Consider the following 19,647-nt stretch of genomic DNA (forward strand, 5'->3'; position numbering starts at 1 on the left):
ACGAAAATATTATTAATTCTATAATTTTTTCAATATTTATGATCGAGTTAACTTCAAATCTAAGATCGAATCTAAATTCAAAAAAATGACTTAACGAAGATTTATAGTCAAATAAAAGACAAATCTTAACCGAACTCATGTCCTATATATGTCTCACAAATGACCCCGATTGGAAGTGAGTTAATTTATTTTAGCATGTAAAAAAATTAAAAATTAATGCAAATGAATTATTTTGGTAGAAGTAACCTAAACCCCCTAAAACCCACATTAACAGATTATGTATCAGGTGCAGAACTTGGTACATCAAATCAACGAAGCAGATTCACGTCACACCATTTCCGAAATGTCAAAGAAACCATGGAGAATCATTCCAAGACCTCTCTTTGAAACCATCCTTAACAACCACGCTCAGCACCACCGTGTCCCTCAACCTCTCCTCCTCCATGGCCCCAGAGGCGTCGGCAAAACCACCCTCATACTCCACCGTCCGTACAATTCCCCTTCTCTCTCTCTCTCTCCACATTTACTTTCCTCTAACTTTTCTAATTTTTGATTCACAGGCTTACTCAAGGACTGGAACAAAGGCCCTCACATAACCGGTTATGTTGACTTTGCGGAATCCATCAAAGACCAAAATCTTACATCCTTTCCATGGGCCTCTTGGTCCACCTGTCCACCACCTGCCCTCTCCGATTGCCGAAAAAGCCTCGAAAAATGCCTCCAGTCTATGGCCGAGAAGGGTGTCTTGTTAGGCACCATTACTTCCCAACAGATATTTGTTACTCTCAACAAATGGCACGGCCTTACTGGTGCTCTTCGATCAGTGTTGCAGACTGCCACCAATTCCCCTGTCTCTGATAGGGTTGTGCCAGCCGTGCTGTGGGACCGTGCGATTTTTGCGCTGTCTGCTCGATATAATGCCAATGAGATCACTGGGTTTGAGGAGATAGGGAAGGATTCTTTGTCCGTTGAGGAGGCTTCGTATCTGAAGGAATCGTTTGTCGCGCTGAAGTTGGCGAAGAAGGTGATCGAGGTTGAGCAGAAGTGGAGGGCAAATGCCATTGCTCATATGAATCGGACTGGTGTGCTTTCGAGGACTTTGATTCATTCGTCTACTGATTGGCCTTGTTTACTGTTGGAATTGTTATCACAAGCGGCTGAAATCGATCATTTTCAGGTACTACTTATGATATATGATACCAATTACTATAGGTAAATATATTGGATTCAGTATTTTGTATACCATGCTGTGATGTTCAAATTGATAATATATCGGAATCACTTGCAGCCAAAGCTGGTTATTAACAATATTGAAGTTCTAAAGCATGCTACACTAAATGCGGAGCCATCATCAATCAGTGGACCACTATATCATGATAGTCTTATATGGAGAATCGTCTCGTTGGGTGCAAATGAGCGTTGTCTGCCTGTTATCCTCATGACGTCTGATAGGTAATTTTCTTCATTAGAATTTAATTCAAGTTTTAACCATTACAGCTCCAAACTTCGTGTATGTTAAGTTTATTTCTTTTCCAATGAAATGGCTCCTAACCTTTGTCATAAACTTCATACATGATTACTTATTTTCAGGAGATTTGATGCAACTTTTTTTGTTGATAAATATATTCAACTTCTTACTGTATAATATGATAATACGGGGAAACTATTTGTGAAGCAAATGATGGAAAGTGGGCTACTCAATGCTAGGACCAGATTGGAGAGAATAATTTTTTGTTGCAATTCATTATTTATTTTTATACCCAACATATTTTCTGTGATGATTAAAGTTAGTCATTTGTGATATCTGTGGTAATGTAGTATATTAAAGATTTGCCTGTATACCTAAGCTTTAAATGTCTTGCATGGCCCCTGTGGTTCTAGGTTGACTTCCATTTAGTCAACAGACAAAACATACTTAGTCCATTGCTTTTTATGGCTCTTCATCTGAAGGTCTCTGGTTATTTTTAGTGTTTTCGTCTATTTTATTAATTCTTATATGTTCCCTCTTCCTTCTCCTTTTTTAATTTCTTACATTCTTATGTAATATTTTCACCAATTGGAATATGGTCTGACCCTTTTCATGGTGGTTTATTTTTTCTTTCTATGAATTCTAACATCTGTTGTTTGCTTCAGCTACTATTCATATGAAGGTTTCTTGGAATTTGGTTATAAGGACTTATTCATCTCACGTGAGGTACTTGATTAACTATCATCTCTCCCCAACTCTCTACACATGTACATTAACACTACCGGATATTTTGTGGACATTGTAGCCCAGATAAAGCGTTGGTCTAGTGGTGTAAGGCCGCACTAGATCCCCACAAATACCAAAAGGTCAAGGGTTCGATTTCTGGGAGTGACACTTGTTGGGAGAGACAATCACATATCCTGAAAGGATTAGTTCCTTACCATAGGGCGAAGGGATACCCTTGGTAGTACAAAAAAAGAAGATACTTGAAAACTCATGTTCTTCCTCCTTTTAATTAACCATGAAACATGAAAGGCTGGTTTTATCTACAACTATCTTGTTTAAAATGTTTCTTTACCTCCTTTCTCTTCGAAGAAAGCATACATGATAAGTAATTAATAATAGGATATAGATATAATGCACTTTACCTTATGAAGTTAAGCCACTTCACAAACCCAAAAGACCAAGTATAACACCCTACACCAATGCCCGTGATGTTTGGAAAGTAAGAAAAGTTTTAAACCCTTGGTTAAAGCTGAAATAATGAAAAGCTTAAACATATACTTTGCTGTTACATCACCTGTGTTGCTACTCTGTGTATATGTTTGAATTTATAGGTGCATAAAAACTCATCAGTATGGTGGGTTCTTCAATTATGTTTTGATTAACTTACTAGTAAGCTTGCCTCTTGAATTTGTTCATGAAATCAGGTCATCAGGATGATTTTGATCTATTTTATATTCAATCAGACATTGATGTTTGTTTCTCAGTGACCTTTTATATTGTTATATGCTTTAGTTTATGGCAATCATTCAACTATTTTTAGTTGGCAGACCTTTGGGTGGACTGCACAAGAAGCTAAAATGCACATGGTCACCGATTATTTCAGTCATTCAGAAGTAAGGATATTATGTTATCCTTAAATAATTTTTCCCATCCTTATTTGTATTTGGTTAAATCCATGTTTATTTTAGTATCAGGAAGTATTTGCCAGTTTTAACTGGTGTTTCTTAAACTGCAGTGGAAAGTGATTGCTGAGGTACTTGGCCCCAATCCTCGGCATCTATTTGAACTTTATGCTCTTAAACAAAGCAGTTATCACCCAAAGTAAGAATTATTTTGGACTATTTTATTATACTCTCATCTAACATGCTGCTTGAGCAATAATACACTTTTGGGCATCACGTCCAGGTGATTTAGATTATGATATGGCATGTAAAATCTTCAGACATAGTAGGTGCTGTATGTTTGACTGCTTATGCTTCTGTTTACCTGTAGGATACCAGAAGACAAGGCTTGTCACATTGAGGACATTGTAGATGCATATTTGGCATACTTACAAGTAAGTTCCAAATTGAGATATTGTAGATGGATGATATTTAGCATATTTGCAAGTAAGTTCCATTTGGACCCCATAATTGTTTTCTATGTCAATGAAAAGCATCACTTGATTTGTACAGAATTTGTTGATGGGTATTCTTAGATATAAAAAGTCATTCATGGGCCTTGGAAATTTGTACTATTATACCGTTAGCATATTTGTCCAGTATTAAATTGTCACTGTCATGTATTTCGTGCACTTCATTTTTGACATTGTATATCTTGCTTATAGTGTATTATAATGCAATTTAGCTGGCATAATCATTTAAAAACTAAGTTAATTACACATACCTCTCTTGAGGTTTTAAAATATTTCAATTGATCTGATTTGAATGTGATATAAACTACAAAACTACCTCGAGCATTGATAAAGGGTTAAATTTGTAATATTAGTAATTCTAAATGAGATTAATTTTGTTAAGTTAAAGTAAAAAGCATGGGAAATTCTTATGATTTATCCTTGGGGGAGGGATTGTGAGTTTTGATATTTCAAAACATCAGGGAATATATGTTTTTTTTATATTGTCTTTTGTCTTCTGCATTGGTGATTAATGATAGATACCTAACATAACCCATTTCATTTAGATTATTGTTGTCAATCCTGCTATGGATGGAGCATTGGAGATCTTGCAGAAATTTGCAGCTGATGCACTCAGTGGAAAGGTTTCAAAAGATAGACTACGTTTTGGTGCACCTTGGAGGCATCCACCACAAACCAATGACCCTAAATTGCGCATTGAGTGGGCAAAGCTTCAGCTAATCGATTTTGTTCAAGCTCTAGTCAATACTGAATTTGGGGTAAAGTTGCTTATATATTAACATGTATGCATGAACATGAGTATGCATAAGCATAATTATAGGATGATATCCATATTCTTGTGTTTTTGTTTGTTAAATGGGTTTTTTAAACGTCAATTCCTCACTTTTTATGTATAGTAATTAGTAAGTATGAAAAGAGGGTTCTTATATGACTGAAAGTAGCATGAGCTAAATGGAATCTTTTGTCATGCTTGCTTTGTACCTACACTGTACCTATTCTTACTTTATTCTGTCAGTTCTTCAAGGCAATTCCTATTCGCCATTTTGGTGAATCTTGGGGTCCTACATTTGTAGGCCAATTTTTTATGGTTAGTTTTCATGGTTTTGATAGAAAAGAAGAGGCTAATTTTGTGGTAATGTGCAATCTATGCTACACTATGAAGCGTTTTGTAGGGATGGCAACCGGGCGGGGTAGACACGGGTAGTGCTTACCGTGCCCATACTCGTACTATTTGCGGTCAATGTTGTTAAATAGCCGCCATGGCGGATGGTGGTGGCGGTTTCTAGCCCATCGCCATTAGCTTCCGCCGGATGGTGTTGTCCGCCATTTGCATGAAATAGCCGCCATGGCGATATGACGGTGGAAGCGCCGCCATGGCAGCAAAGGCGGAAAATGCATAAGTGGACTTTCCTGGTAGGTTTTTGGGAAAAAATAGCAGGTTGGGTTGGGTTTTTTTGCCCAATTCTGGGTTAAAACCCCTAAATCTTTCTATTTCTGGATTATCTCTCCCCACTGTCGTCTCTCTGAAACCCTAATAATTGTAGCCGTCTTTGTTGTCACTGTTGCCGTCTTTTGTCACTGTCTGCCATCTATTGTCGCCATCTGCTGTCTATTGTTGTCGTCTTCTGTCTGTCATTTTAATTTTCTAGTGACCTTACAAATTTATAAGACATTGATACTTAATTACTTTTATTAAACTTTATGTTATTGTTTGATTGTTGTCTTATTGTATTATTATTTTATTTTTTTCTATTATGTTACATTTTTTATTTATTTTTTGTCAACCGCCATGATGATGTCCGCTATTTACCTGCAGTACCATGATATTTTTTATTATTTTTCCTTTGCTATTTGCTCTGCTTGCTGTATGGGAAAAGCACGTAGATTACATTCTCCACTAATATTCAGTTCCGTTCTTGTGTTCTTTGCATTTATGGTCTAATTCCTAACAGTTTCATTCTTGGATAATAAATTTTTTTTGAATTTTTTTGAGAAAATCTTACTTCAGCCAATCATCTGCAATTGAGCATACACCTGAACCCTGAAATTATTCATTACAACGTGGGTGAAATCCATTTAATTCGGTATTCTAGTACCAGAAGGCACTGTTAGTTTGTTTATTAACCATGTAGAAGATGTGCTTGGAATCTGTTTGGTAATACTGGTCCTTATCTTCAAGCAGGTTAATTACCGAACTGATTATAGCGAAGAAATATTTGATGATCCTTCTTCTGTAGCATTATTGGAGGTACTTTATCTTTGTTTTTGAGTAAACATAGTAGTCTTTTAGGATTATCCTTACCACTTTTTAGATTATTAACTATGCCATTCAGTCTGAACAGTTGAGATGTTTCACATGATCCTTAGCAGTCACTTTTGAATTTGCTTATTTTAATAAATTCAAATCTACAAAATAGAAACATAGATGAACTGTCAAATTTTTACTGCAAAAATTCAACAAAAACAAAGTATTATCCTCCCATGAAGCAGGGACAGATAAATGAGTCAAACGGCGCTTTAGAAAATCAGAAGTCCAAAATTGTCATTTTAATGTTCAGCTGTATTATGAATATCCATGCCTTTTTTCTTCATCTTCTTTCTGATCTTTTGTAGGTGGGCTTGCTTTATGTTCAACGGGATCCACCTTTCATTCGTCCCATATCTAGAGGAATTCAGAGGTGTCTTGTCAGATGGTAATTTTGTTTAGTATAAGTGCGTTGATTACAAAGTGAAAAGATTATGGCTCGTTTGGCATGTCATCTAAGGCATGATAGTGTAAGCTAATACAATACATTTTGACCTTATATGTTGTTTGGTGTGATTATTGTATTGTTAAGCTAACACATCACACCCCCTAATACATTAAAACAAAGGATAAACCAATCCGGCCTTGGGAGGTGGCATAAGATCTTATTAGAATATAGTGCATATGTTTTTTTAAAATTTCCCCATTACAACCCAGACATATATCTCAATCCTCTCCCCATCTCCCATCTTCAGATTTTGCTGCAATTCATTGTGCAGTTCAATTAATGTCTGAGCAGTGCTTTTTTGTTTAATACAATTTACTATTTTGATCATTCTTTTTTCTCTTTCCATATCTAAACCCTATAATTTCTACCTTATTAATCTCATAAAAATGGTTTTATAAACAACTGAGCTAAACCACATACAGCAGCAAAAAACTGAATTTTCAAATCAATTAGTCTCAGGTATCATGTGGACTATCAATATTCAGAATTTATATCAATGTACCAATGGATCAAAATTATAGCTATTGTGATTTTTTTATCACGTGATTATGATGCAGTAACGAATGGGTATTTGGAATTAGACTCAGCTTATATTCCTAATAATTCACGGACAGTTTATGTATAGATCTGTGTTAGTAAAGAAAAGGTGTGACTTTTTAGGTTAAGTTTTGGGGTTGATGACAAGGGCCATTTTGTAAAAAAAATTATTATTATCCTATCAGGTATCTTAGACAATGTCATGCTCATACCAAACATCCTATTATATTAACATTTTATCAGGGTTTATAATTTCAGGGCTTATCATATCAGACCTTATCCATTCATGCATGTCAAACGGGCCCTACATACTTATTTAATGTGATATATGTTGCAGGCTTGTCCAGCAGCGGATGCATCTGAGGTTCCACAACAAGATTCGTTTTCTGTGGCACAGAACAATCCGTGGGCGCTACTATCGCCATTTGATGATTCAAGTATAATTAGTGCATGCGAGTAGGTACAGTATTTTACTTCATTGGATTGAAAAAGGAATTTTATTAACGAGGAAGAAAAAGTGCGTACCGTATTTACCCAATCCTTTTTGACATTTGCTAGTTAGTGAAACTGATGTGATGTCATTAACTGTTGCTCACTACCCTTATCCTTGGTAAGTAATTGCTAAGACAAAGTTAGAAACATTAAGAGGAATGGGTTTAGTTCATTATTTTGATTCCAGTGCTGTGACAAATGTGTAGCTGAAGATTAGTTCGGCCAACTGTCAAACTTTGTATGTAGAAAGAATGGAGTAGAAAGTTAGGAGTACAGCGGCAGTTAGGTGATTTAGAAGCAGATATACTTAAATGCATTGTACGTGTGTGTCATATGTTAACCTCTGACGCTTAAAATGTGCTTTTGACCCCTTAACATTTTCTAAATTTGTGAGTGACCCTTTCTGTTAATCCCGCTGTTAAATATTGACAGAAATAATCATGTGCATTTCACATGACTTAATTTATTCTAAAAATACCCCTCGCTTCCCCTTCGTTGTTGCCCATACTAGCTCTTCTAATCCTAATTCCTAATTGCATAAACTCACTAAAATCCCCCTCTCACCTTCAAACAAGAAAATAACATACATAGTGGGCCACTTATATACAAATTGTCACAATAACACCTTGGAAGCCCGATGAGTTAGACAATTTGACAGGTACCATTATTGACATATTTATAATGTGGGAAACCCGTACTCATAAAGGCGCTTATAATAAAAGGAATCATAGAAATGAAATAAAATACAAAGACAAATAAACAAGGAGTGGATTAGTTTGTTCCTGATATGTGTAGATTTTAGAAACTAATAATAACACTATGAGAACTCAGGGTTTGAAGTTTGATGAGATTGGTGATGGCTTGAGTATTTTGATGACAAACCTCATTTGGTGTAAATAGGATGATTTGTATTAACATACCAAAAGAGTATCCAGTACAATTTTAGAGTAGTTGTTATATGTCTTGCAGGCTGATTGCTATTTGTATGTTTCAATCTACTATCAAATAGTGAAGTTCTGATGGGTGAGTGCAATTTTAGTTCTGCAATTAGGGATTTGGATGTAGAGGTAAGAGGAAGAAAAGAATAAAGGGCATTTTTGGAATAAACTAAATCATGTCTCATGCACATGATTGTTTTCGTCGATATTTAATAGTAGGATTAACAAAAGGGGTCATTCGCACATTTAGAAATGTTAAGGAGTGAAATGCACCTATCTAAATGTTCGGGGGTGATTGCCCGTGACCCAAACGTCAAAGGGTTATAACGTATTTTTTCCTTTTTAATTTTTGGGTGGAGTGAAAGGATTTAAGATTTTAAGTCAAACATGCAAATTTCTTAGCTATGGTTTAATATTCAGGTGTACCTTGGAAAATGATGAACTGAGGCAAGTCTTCCGAGTTCATGGACAGATGTAAGTATGTTAGTTACCATCAATTTACTGTTATATGAAGATTGAGTAATGAAATTTGTACCTGCCATGTACCTTTAGATCTATACACATTTTTATTGTAGAGCTTTGCCTGAATGTTTTTGTAGGGAGGACTTTGTGTTCCCTATATCCATGATAAAATGCATTTAAAAATGGCACATTTCATTATGCTCACTGAAACTTCATGCAATTGATAATTTCATGCCATGCTCTGGTTTGTCTTCTTTGTACAGTTTATACTGTGTTTCTACCTCGCAATTTTTACTCCATGCATATGCTTACGAAATGTTCTAAGGCATTATTTGAGAACTGAGATTTGTTGTCCTTATCTTAATATATGTTTGTAAGTTTCTTTGGAATAGTGCTATCTGTTTTTAATCATCCTTACCAAACTATGTTGAAAGATGATTCAAAATTCTGAGTTGTGTCAACATTTTCTGGCAGGTTGATTTGATTTTGGATGATGAGATGAGGTCTCAGTGCAACCATACTATGAAGTAGAAAGGGTCAAGGACCCACCAATTTGGATTGATGAATATCTCTGCTTTTTAATCTGATTTAAGTTTCAGAGACTTATTGAATAAAATTTGAATACGTTGTACAAGTTAAAGCACATTTCAAGGAATGCTTGTTAGCTCATGGGCATAAAAAAGGTTTATTATGTTGTAAAAGAAAGCTCAAAGAAATCAAGAGATGGAGAATAAAATAGAGTAAAGATTTTTTTCATAAATTCTTGTATATCATATATTCAAGTGCCTTATTTGCTCTATTTATAAGATTAGTATCAAATGGAGATACTGATATCATTATAATGAAATGTAAAGAATAAGATACACAACATCCATATAATGAACTTTTTGAAGTTCCATATTCAATATCATTTATATCATTAAACCTTAGAAAGAAATTCAGTGGATCTCAAATTGTTGCAAAGAGTATTGTAACACTAAAATTGTTGCAAAATAACAATGGATCTCAAATTGTTGATGGTAAACTGTGGTCATCATGAGTAGTAGGATTACGGATGGCAATGGATTTGAATAGTGCATTATTTGAACCCTTCATTGTTGGACCTTGTCATGGATCAATCTAAATACCTGCTAGATTTGTTACTTGAAGCTCTTTGATTACCCAACAGATTCATATATACCTAGAAATTAAAAAAAATTGCGAGCAATTTATACAATTGTGCATGGCTTTTATATGATTTTATATATTATTTTAGACAATTAAAAGGGAAAATAAAAAAATTACAAAATATAATTTAAACACATTAAATTGTCGATTAAACAAAATTTCTTTTACTTTAAACACATAAAAAATGAAGCCACTACTTTCACACATAGTTATAAAAACCGTACTGTACCGGCCGGTTCAACCGGAAAACCGGGCCCCTAACCGGTACGGTACAGATGTTGAACCGGCCAAGTATCAAAACCGGTGAACCGGCCGGTATTTTACTAAACCGGTTGGTTTATACACATTTTTTTTAAAAAAAACTTAAAAACCCATTACAAGGTGACCCATCTTTCCAACTCTTCTTCAACACTTCAAGGCACATGCTTCCAAAACAACTTAGATTACACATTTTGGTTCTAACATTCGTATGTAATCTCAGTGACATTTGTGTAATCTTGGAGTACCGTCTGAAGATAGGATTTGGTAGAAAAATATAATATTCATATAAGATAACTTTGACTCCTAGATGTTAAATGTTAAAACTCTAAATTTATTTGTTTTATAGAGTGAGTTGTGAAGTTATGTCATTTATTTATATTTTGTGGTTGTTAAGTGATACTTTTGTATTGATATATGTTTTTTTAATTTAGACTTTGAATTTGTTAAAGACTTAAAGTTGTTTATTTATGCGAATTTTGAGTAGATTATAAATATGGATTATAGATCTGAGTATCTACCTATTTGGAATTTTTTTGTTATAGGTTTATATATATATATATAAGTAGGTATGTCCGGTTTAACCGGCATGCGGTTTAATTACTAAACCACTGTACCAGTACCCTGACCAGTTTGATAACCAATACAGTTTTAACAACACTGCTTTCACATTAACATGAAAATTTATTTACTAATAACGGTTAACAACATAAGGTTATAACGTTACTCCTTAATAACATACCATCATAATGAAAAAATTTAGTTAGCAAGAATTTTTTAATCAATATTACATTACATCATAATTATGATTAGCAAGACATTACAACTTTGTTACAATTAGTTTATATATCAGTATGAGAACATATGGTGAGGTTTCAGAAGATTATCTTATGACATAGGATTACATGAAGATTGGAAATCATACAACAAATTATAATATTTAGGTATCTTCGGTCAATCATATAACATGACTGTGAAATTGACAGGAATATGAACAATAAGATTCAAGCAGGTTGGATGAAATGACGGAGTACTTCTAGTATCATTTGTGATAAATCAGTATTGTTCCATGTTAAAGAGAAGTTTTATTGCATGACTATAAGACATGCAATGTTACATAGAGCGATAAAATATCAATAAAGAATAGACTCCATCTAGCATAAGATTGTAAAATTATGCTTCAGACGGTTTGGACATGTGTGGAGGAGATCGATAGAAACCCCCTATAAGGAGAGTAAACCGAATGGAAGCTAGTCCATTTCCTAGAAGAAAAGGGATAACAAGAAAAACCATAGAAAAAATGATAAAAAAAGACTTGAAACTTAATGTTTTGTCAATGAATATAATTTATAATAGAATATTATGGCATTATAACCTTCTAATGGCATACATTGTTGGTTGTTGTTGAATAGGAGAAAATATTGACTGGGAAATACAGTCAAACCAAGTAAAATTATAGAAGTAAAATATAATGAGAAAGAAAGGAGTCCCTCACTCAAACATAGCAAAAAAAGTCCCCCAGTCAATACCAATGTGATATAACTGCAGGTATAAAGCTCATTAAAGCTTGAAGCTTAGAATAAGCATAAAGCTCACAATCACAACCCAACCTATGTGTCTTGAAAGAGTCATACTTGATATTTCCCAATATTCTGTTATGCATTGACTCTGGTGAACATTTGGCTTAAGAAATAGAAAATGATAAACTTAGGGGACCAAAGTAAGATGACAACACTAAGGAACCAAAGTGAGACAACTATTTAACTTTAAGAGACCAAAATAGAAATTTTGGCAAATTAATACACATCCATGGCCGATTACATAAAAACCATCCAACTTACTCATTCATCATTTTTTTAATGGATGAATATCAGACCCATGAGGGAAGGGCCCTACAAAAGGGAGAAAGGAAAGAAAGTTACATACTTGGCCATAGCATCAGCTTCAAACTTGAAATATAACCGTGGGAGGGAACAATGGTAGGATGAAATTTGAACAACTTCCAAACATCCACATTTATTTTACAACGAATCCAAGATGAACAAAAATTGAAGGAAAAAGCCTATATTTCTGCTATCTTTCGTGAGTAGAACAGATTAAATATGCTGACTCTATATACATAACATGAAGCGTATGCCTTTCCCAGGATTGATGTAACTCAACAACCAAAGTTGTGCACGACCTTCATTCCTCATAATCCTTCATGTGCAAAACCCCATCAAATTTGGAGAAGATTATTCACAGTAACCGAGACAGAATTTGTCCGCTGCAAGTCCTGCAGTATGAAACGTTTTACCGATGGAATACTTGTTACATCAAGCAAGAAGTCTGCATAATAAAATTAAAGGGTGGCCCAATATACGGGCTCCCACCTAGTGGGATCCAAGGATGGTAAATATACACAGTTTTACACTCGCGAGGGAAGATACTATTTCTAGAGCGCTTAATAAAATTGGGAAGAACAAAAATAAAACCTCATCAACTACTGCTGATGGGAACTAACACCCATCACCCTCATCAGACAAGGCTACTGGTATAAGTGAAAATTATTTAAATGAGGTAAGCATGTTATATATTTTCAAAAACAAACAGAAATCCAAGACATACCTGGAATATTACGTCATCTGGAATATGAGGTAGAACCTCCCGAACAGTCTCAGCCATAGCAAGTATATTTGCCACATCGTTATTTGCAGATCGCGAAGCAGTCCTTATATGTAAACTGCCATTTCCTCCTGGCAATCTTCCACCAGGGGAAGGAATGGTTGAACCACTTGCAGAAGCCTGAGAGGGATTAATAGGCCATAGGCTCCAAGTAGCATCTTCAAAGGCATTCTGAGCATAAGTTTCTCCAACAGATGCAAGATGCCTCATCATCATTTGAACTCTTCCTAGTCCAACTGTTCTGATTGCAGTAGATGGACCAGCTCCATCAACACCTTGATTTGGCCATGAGTGCAACCAACCTGCATCCAGTCCTGCACCCCTAGATAAGAAAAATTAAAATAAGGAAAAAATAGTGCATCAATACATGCAATAACAAATGTATACATTTTTTTTATAAGACTAGGTATAAATAGTAGAGTAGGTCTAACAAAAATATACATTTTGACCACAGAAGGTTCTGAATAAAAAGTAAAGGGTTGTCAACCATTCTTGCAATAAATCATGAGGTTATATAAGTTAATTGCATCATGAAATATTTCCATAGATCAGTTATTGAGATCATATTATTGAAGAGTTAGTATCCATCAGTCATCTTGATTCTTGAACATGTATTCTTTTACGGTTAGAGACAGACAATAAACATTTGGAATGTAGAAGAATAGTACCATCGGTGGCTGAAAGGTATACATTTTAAACTGTCCTGGTTCTTGTGACTGCCTTCCTAAAGATAGTTTCCAGGGCAAAGACCCCATCGTTATTCTTTTTTTTTTAAATGTATTTGTTACAGACCCAGCCAGGCCTAAGAAGGTACATCCCCTGATATATGTGTCATGTATCACTATTTTGTTTTGGGCCAGTGGAGTGGAGGGTAGTAGGCACAACTAAGCAAATGCCCCCATCTAATCCCGATAGAGAAGGGCACCACATCCTCGAGGAAGATGGTACTAAATATGCTAGCCAATATCTACTCTAAACAAATCTAATATATGATTGAGATATTCTTTTTGTATCTAGGTATTCTCTAGATATTCTCTATAATATAATTTAAGATATTTTGAAATACTTTTATTTTTATATATTCTAACAATTAGTACTAATCTTTTTCTTAATAACCTCTTATAATAAAACAGTATTATTTAAAACATTGAAAAACCACATAATTCAAGTGATCACTATATGAATGCATGTAATAGCACAGAAAACGGAGATTTAACCAATGTATTGACTCTTGATACATCATAAACTAACGACCTGCCAATACAGATCAGTAGTATCATTTTTGCATATGTATCATATGCAGCATCATGAAATCGTGATTCACAAACAACTGGGTCAGTCACGTGTTAAACAGGGTCGGGTCATTTGCAGCCCAGTTATGGAAAAAACAAGTTTTAGGGTTTCTATTGCGGGTTTCAGAAGATGGGGGAGGGTCTTGCATAAAATGGGCTGCCACGTGACAAAGTCCATAAAGAATGAGTTTTAATCCTATTTTTAAAATAAAATTAATGGCCTTCGGTGTTAAAGTACCAAACTTTTTAATTAGTTTTAAATACTCTAAATTAGTACCCACTAACTTTTGACATTTTTATGCCGTGTTCTCATGACAGGGTTGTTTTGCGCTTCTATAGTCATTGTCGTTATCTTGCTTATTTTGACATGAACATTAACTTATTTTTGAAGTTTTTGTTTCAGCTTAATGGTTATACAATGAGTTATTGGACTTTAAAATGCTAATGCCTTTTATTTCTACGTGTAAATATATACTTTATTTAATATAACTTATTAATTAGTCATGTATCTTACGAGTCACAATTTGGAAAATAGGTCTTCCGATTTGGTAAGCTTGGATTTAACAGTTAAAAATATCATTTTGACGAATAAAAAACAGCAAGAAGCAAAAGAGAAACAGATGGCCATGCAGCATGGGTGAAGATTCAAACCTCCAAGGAACACCTTCAGTAGAATTCGGTGTCTGATTGGGATACAACCCTGCAGGAATGGTATGTCTAGCAGAGTTTGCTCGATCAAGTCCTGCACTTATTTGGCGCGCAAGTTGCTCATCACTAGATACCTCCTCCGTAGTGGAGTTAGCTTCATTTTCAGGTCGGCCTGCAAAAAGAGGTTTTCGGCATGTAGGACAAGTATACATCTCAGTCAAGCCTTGATCCAACCTGTAATCAATAAAGCACCTTATAGCATCTCACTAAAACACAGTGACATATAAATAATAGAAGTCCATAAAACCAACCATACCAAGATCTCAAACATCCAAGATGGAAGAGGTGATTGCAGTTTAGCTTTTTAGCCTTAGCCATGGGTTCCTGTCATAAGTAAATTCATAATAATATTAAAAAGTAGATCAACCAACATCAATATCATCCAAGAGACACAGGGTGGCAAACTGGCATACTCTACAAATAGCACATTCATCATCATATGCTCTTAGCTCCTCAGTTGTTGCATCGGGAAGAGCTGCATGAAGAGCTCCTAGAGCTATCCTTAGCCTAATAAAGCCTTTTATGCGATTTAGAATTGCGCTAAGTAATGCCTGCTCATAACATCAATGAATACAAGTAGCATAATATGCAAATGTTAGTTAAATTTCTTTGGTAGTAAAATTCTAGCACAATTATGAATGAAATATTTAGACAAATATTTACACGTATGTTTAGAAATAGCACTGCATCTACAAGATGGAATGCCATGCCATGAAGCCGCCATATATACAGGTAATGCCCTAGTGCCATAAAAAATGTTGCCATGTCTAGGAAAAATCCCAAGTTTCGAATAAGAATTCCCTTCCATTCCAATAGTGAACCTGCAGTCACATCTCTTAATTAGGAAACAAGAATTAAGTTCATGCGAACATACAGAAGAAAGGTCAATAGATAGGCATCAAAAGGAAAAGTAAAATTAGAACAAAACAAGTTTATGGTAAATCAGATAACATCAGAAGGAAGGAAACCATATACATGGACACCAACAACAATAAACTAGAAATAGAACCTAACTATTCTGAGCATGAAGAAAAAAGTTTAAGGAGAAAGTAGTGACACAACATATCCAAAGTCTCTATAATTCTCAGATACCAAAACAACCATCAGTGAGTAAATAGATGTATCCAAGAAACTACAATAATAAGAGGAAGCATTCCTGCTTCAATGCAGTCAAATCGTGTCTTAAGAAACACATCAATGTATGTTCTTATGCAGACAAACCATTAAAATAGTGATCTCCTGTATTAAACAAAAGAAAAGGCTTATGATTTAGAAGATAGCAAGTTAGCAACTTATTACTAATGTGAAATACATCAGTAAGACCATGGTCCAGGGGGAAAACAGAGACACAACTAAATTATCTAAAACAGTAATACACAAATTCATAATACATCAGTTGTGTTGATGAGTTAGTAGAAGTTTCAAAATCATTTTTATATCCAAACTACCTGCTGCTGCTAATTTGTCAAACAGTTCAGGCCTTCGGCAATCACTGCTGCTGCACCATATATCAACTAACTGAAATCCATGTACCAAAATGGCCTACAATTCATATCACACCCAAAACATTATCATTAAACCAGTCATCAATACCTCATTAGAAATGAACAAGATTATGTGAGTATATCTCAAATCTGCAAATTTGCACTCTAAATACCTGTAGGGTCTCAAAAGCAATACTGAAAGGCTCAAAGAATAGTAACAAAAACAAAGAGGATCTGTGTGTTCTATATATCACCAGACATAGCCTTATCCTAGGAGCATAAAAAAGGAAGTATCAGAAGCATTCTTAATTTACAAAACTGCAACGTTACTAGTGATTGTTTAAGCCTTCAAGTTATTTTGAATTTACACATCAGTTGAATGGAATTTATAACTAAAATTGACCAATAATTGCTAAGCAATCAACATAAAAGTGATAAAACAGGGTACTGAAGGAATCTCCACTAATGTAATAATGTCAACTGCAACGGTAATAACATGAATATGAATGTTCCTTTACAAAAGAGTAAGCAGTACCAGAAAACATCAACCAAGAAAACGAATAACAATGCTGAATATACACGAAGATATGTCCAGGGTGTAGCAGATGGAGATGCATTCAGCCGCTCTAAACGATCTCTGGCTAAAGCTTGAAACATCTATACAATATGTAAAACATGTATGAGAGGAAGTTAATGGACATTGGTTTTGTTTGTATACATACAACTCAACAAAATTACTTTCATGTGTTCTCTTTTAGTAGCATATACCTTTAAAGAACAGAGCACTGCCAGCCAAGTTGACCAAAGACCAGCCTGATATATAGTTGGTGGCACAATCAGTGGTAGGAACGTTCCCTGTTTATCAATATCACATATAAAAAGCAATTAAGTAGTGTCATATTTATGACTCATCACCGTCCAACAGTTCCCAAATTACATTTGAAGTTTTCAAAGCTTACACAATATGTATACATGCATATATTAAAAAACTAGCAGCTCACAAATGTTTTCGCAAAATCCAGCCAGTACACACCTAATCTAATAGATTTGACTGGCCTGTTTACATATATAGAAAGTGGACTAGATAGGTTATACATGCTGATCGTAGCACCACATACTGTAGAGAGCTACAGTATACTGTCAGAGCTTATATGAACATGGCTTACAATTATCATATAAGGGTTTAATAATGAAGTGCCAAGTGCTATTGAGACGCAAGTATTTACCATGTGAACTAGCATAGCAACTCCAAGTTAAACACAAATCCTACGAGCAACTTCCAAACACCAAACCGACATATCAAATAAATTTGATCAAAAGAAGAAAAGGAGAGGTGAGAAAAGGAATGTCTAATCAATTAGTCGCTCCCAATCATATAGTACTAGAAAACCAGATTCAATAATATAGAATAGAAATCAGATAATTACTTTAATAAGCTACAGAAATAGAAGAATAACCTTGTAAACGACATAATAAATGAGACGCTCAATCAATTTACGTGTTTCAGAAGAATACAACTCTGTGAAGAACATAGCCTGCAAGTGATAATGAGGTGTATAAACAGTAAGAACAATATTAACTGGTAAAGGAAAAAACACAATCTAAATTATGTAGGAAGTAAAGAGAAACAGCGTCATGTATTAAACAGTGTGCAAAGCATTATTGTACCCTTCCAATAAAAAAGTATGTTCTGAAACCGCAAAAGAGGTCATAATAATTGACCATCACAAAATTCATGAAATTAGTTATCTTTATTCTTATATTTAACCCCCACCCAGGCCCAAAAATAACCAAGGGTCACACTCAAGCACCTGGCCATTTAACTTCAAAACTACTTATCTTACCCACAATCCTTGTTTGTAGTGAAGCAGGAGAAACTGTGAAAATAATGTTTAGAACACAGTTCTAATATATTCGTATATTCTGATTCGTTACTGTACACATCATCCACCATAAATACAGAACATATGAACCACCGGTCCACCACAGATCAACACCATATACATTATCCATGAATGCTTAATATTAGTAACTCATGTTCCATACAGCAAACTCACCGTAAGACAAAGATTGAGAAGGATAAAAACATTAGTTGTGCAATTTGCCAGTAGCCCTATGGTAGTGTACAAACCCAAAGGTAACTCGGTGTATTGGTTGGCATTGTCCAAGTGCAATAAATTCCAGCCAACCACTCCATCTGATTTAACTGTATCTAATGAGAAGTCTGTGCAAAACTGCAGACCCACAAAGCTTAGCACCGTAGAAATTGCCGAAATCACGATAAATCTCAAAGCCATGATTGATAACTTCAGCCTCTCTGCAAACACCAGTCACCTGGATTCTCATCTGACTTTAATTATTGCAGCCCTTTGCCCATCTTAAACATGGTTCAAAATCCAATGGAACAAGAGGGCAAAGTTTATAAATCAGCTTAAAATGCCAACATCATCAATCTCTCGCCGATTCACCAACACCGGTCTCCAGATGAAAATACAATACCCTAGCAAAGGAAAAAAAGAAAATGTAGTTAGTTAAAATGTTACAGAAAATAAAAGGTGTGAACCCAGAAAGACACTCTACACAACCAAAAGAAAAAGGAGTATTTTCAAATTTGCAACCACTCAATCAAATACAAGGATCAGAGTTAGCACATTTGAATTTTCAATTTCTTATAAAATTATCAATACCCAAAACTGGTAAAATCCCAATTCTAACCCTCTAATGAGATATCTATCAATCCAGTTCCCAAATAGATGAGTAACCAAGAATCAGACTCAGAAAATACTGAGAATTTGCAATAGTGAGAGAAAAACCAACAACCCCAAATCGATCACGAAATTCACAGGGTGATAAAAATAATTTATCTCTGGAGATGAATAAGCACAATTGAGAAAGAGAAAGAAAATGAAAATGAAAAACGAAAAGAACCTGATTCGATCTAGGACGAGAAGGTGGGAGCAAGGATTTGGTTTCTGCAATAACCTTCCGTGTCAGAATCAGGAAAGGACAGGGAAGAGAATGTAAGAAGATAAACTATCACATCTATGTATGACACACGTTAATAAAATATTTATAACACGTTAAAAATTTAATTAAATTAATTTAATCTTAAATAATATTTGAAAAAATATAAATATATTTATCTTCAAATAAAATATGTTAGGTATTTTTATATAAGTTTTTATCTTATTTTGTTTTTATTTTGTTTCATCATAAAGTAATAATAAAAAGTAAATTAAAATTTATTTCATAATCATCTTGTCTCTTTCTATAATTGATATTTA

The 19,647-nt window shown here is 34.6% G+C and overlaps 2 protein-coding genes across 9 annotated transcripts; one reads left to right on the forward strand and one right to left on the reverse strand.

Moving 5' to 3' along the window:
• Nucleotides 259-9,613, forward strand: LOC109335494. 4 transcript variants are annotated; one of them, XM_019571630.1, is made up of 14 exons: nucleotides 259-485; nucleotides 561-1,177; nucleotides 1,289-1,452; nucleotides 2,134-2,194; nucleotides 3,022-3,087; nucleotides 3,210-3,295; nucleotides 3,467-3,530; nucleotides 4,154-4,366; nucleotides 5,791-5,856; nucleotides 6,222-6,301; nucleotides 7,236-7,358; nucleotides 7,457-7,508; nucleotides 8,749-8,802; nucleotides 9,265-9,613. In XM_019571630.1, exons 1-11 carry the CDS (start codon nucleotides 278-280, stop codon nucleotides 7,339-7,341), a joined length of 1,731 nt encoding a protein of 576 aa, XP_019427175.1. In that variant the 5' UTR covers nucleotides 259-277; the 3' UTR covers nucleotides 7,342-7,358; nucleotides 7,457-7,508; nucleotides 8,749-8,802; nucleotides 9,265-9,613. The 4 variants fall into 4 exon arrangements, with proteins under 4 accessions (XP_019427175.1, XP_019427179.1, XP_019427172.1 ...); XM_019571634.1 differs by having other exon boundaries at nucleotides 7,236-7,354; XM_019571627.1 differs by lacking the exon at nucleotides 7,457-7,508.
• On the reverse strand, nucleotides 12,039-19,400 carry LOC109335503 (E3 ubiquitin protein ligase RIN2-like). 5 transcript variants are annotated; one of them, XM_019571647.1, is made up of 13 exons: nucleotides 19,292-19,400; nucleotides 18,421-18,863; nucleotides 17,821-17,898; nucleotides 17,132-17,218; nucleotides 16,899-17,020; nucleotides 16,537-16,633; nucleotides 16,338-16,421; nucleotides 15,543-15,707; nucleotides 15,293-15,430; nucleotides 15,136-15,203; nucleotides 14,823-15,053; nucleotides 12,823-13,201; nucleotides 12,039-12,490 (listed from the first exon to the last, which is right to left on the reverse strand). In XM_019571647.1, exons 2-13 carry the CDS (start codon nucleotides 18,658-18,660, stop codon nucleotides 12,434-12,436), a joined length of 1,746 nt encoding a protein of 581 aa, XP_019427192.1. In that variant the 5' UTR covers nucleotides 18,661-18,863; nucleotides 19,292-19,400; the 3' UTR covers nucleotides 12,039-12,433. The 5 variants fall into 5 exon arrangements, with proteins under 5 accessions (XP_019427192.1, XP_019427189.1, XP_019427183.1 ...); XM_019571644.1 differs by having other exon boundaries at nucleotides 15,543-15,704; nucleotides 16,335-16,421; XM_019571638.1 differs by having other exon boundaries at nucleotides 15,543-15,700; nucleotides 16,328-16,421.

The sequence above is a fragment of the Lupinus angustifolius genome, chromosome LG02 (assembly GCF_001865875.1).
Source record: "Lupinus angustifolius cultivar Tanjil chromosome LG02, LupAngTanjil_v1.0, whole genome shotgun sequence".
NCBI classification, from domain to species: Eukaryota; Viridiplantae; Streptophyta; class Magnoliopsida; order Fabales; family Fabaceae; genus Lupinus; species Lupinus angustifolius.

Excerpts from the sequence above, each read along its gene's own strand:
- LOC109335503 (XM_019571638.1), bottom strand. The coding sequence starts at position 18,660 with ATGGCTTTGAGATTTATCGTGATTTCGGCAATTTCTACGGTGCTAAGC. Across the intron at positions 13,202-14,822 it reads ACTGAAGGTGTTCCTTGGAG|GGGTGCAGGACTGGATGCAG; the intron begins GTTTGAATCTTC and ends TTTCTTATCTAG. Across the intron at positions 12,491-12,822 it reads CAGATGACGTAATATTCCAG|GACTTGCAGCGGACAAATTC; the intron begins GTATGTCTTGGA and ends TTCATACTGCAG.
- LOC109335494 (XM_019571630.1), top strand. The coding sequence starts at position 278 with ATGTATCAGGTGCAGAACTTGGTACATCAAATCAACGAAGCAGATTCA. Across the intron at positions 3,088-3,209 it reads ATTATTTCAGTCATTCAGAA|TGGAAAGTGATTGCTGAGGT; the intron begins GTAAGGATATTA and ends CTTAAACTGCAG. Across the intron at positions 6,302-7,235 it reads CAGAGGTGTCTTGTCAGATG|GCTTGTCCAGCAGCGGATGC; the intron begins GTAATTTTGTTT and ends TATATGTTGCAG.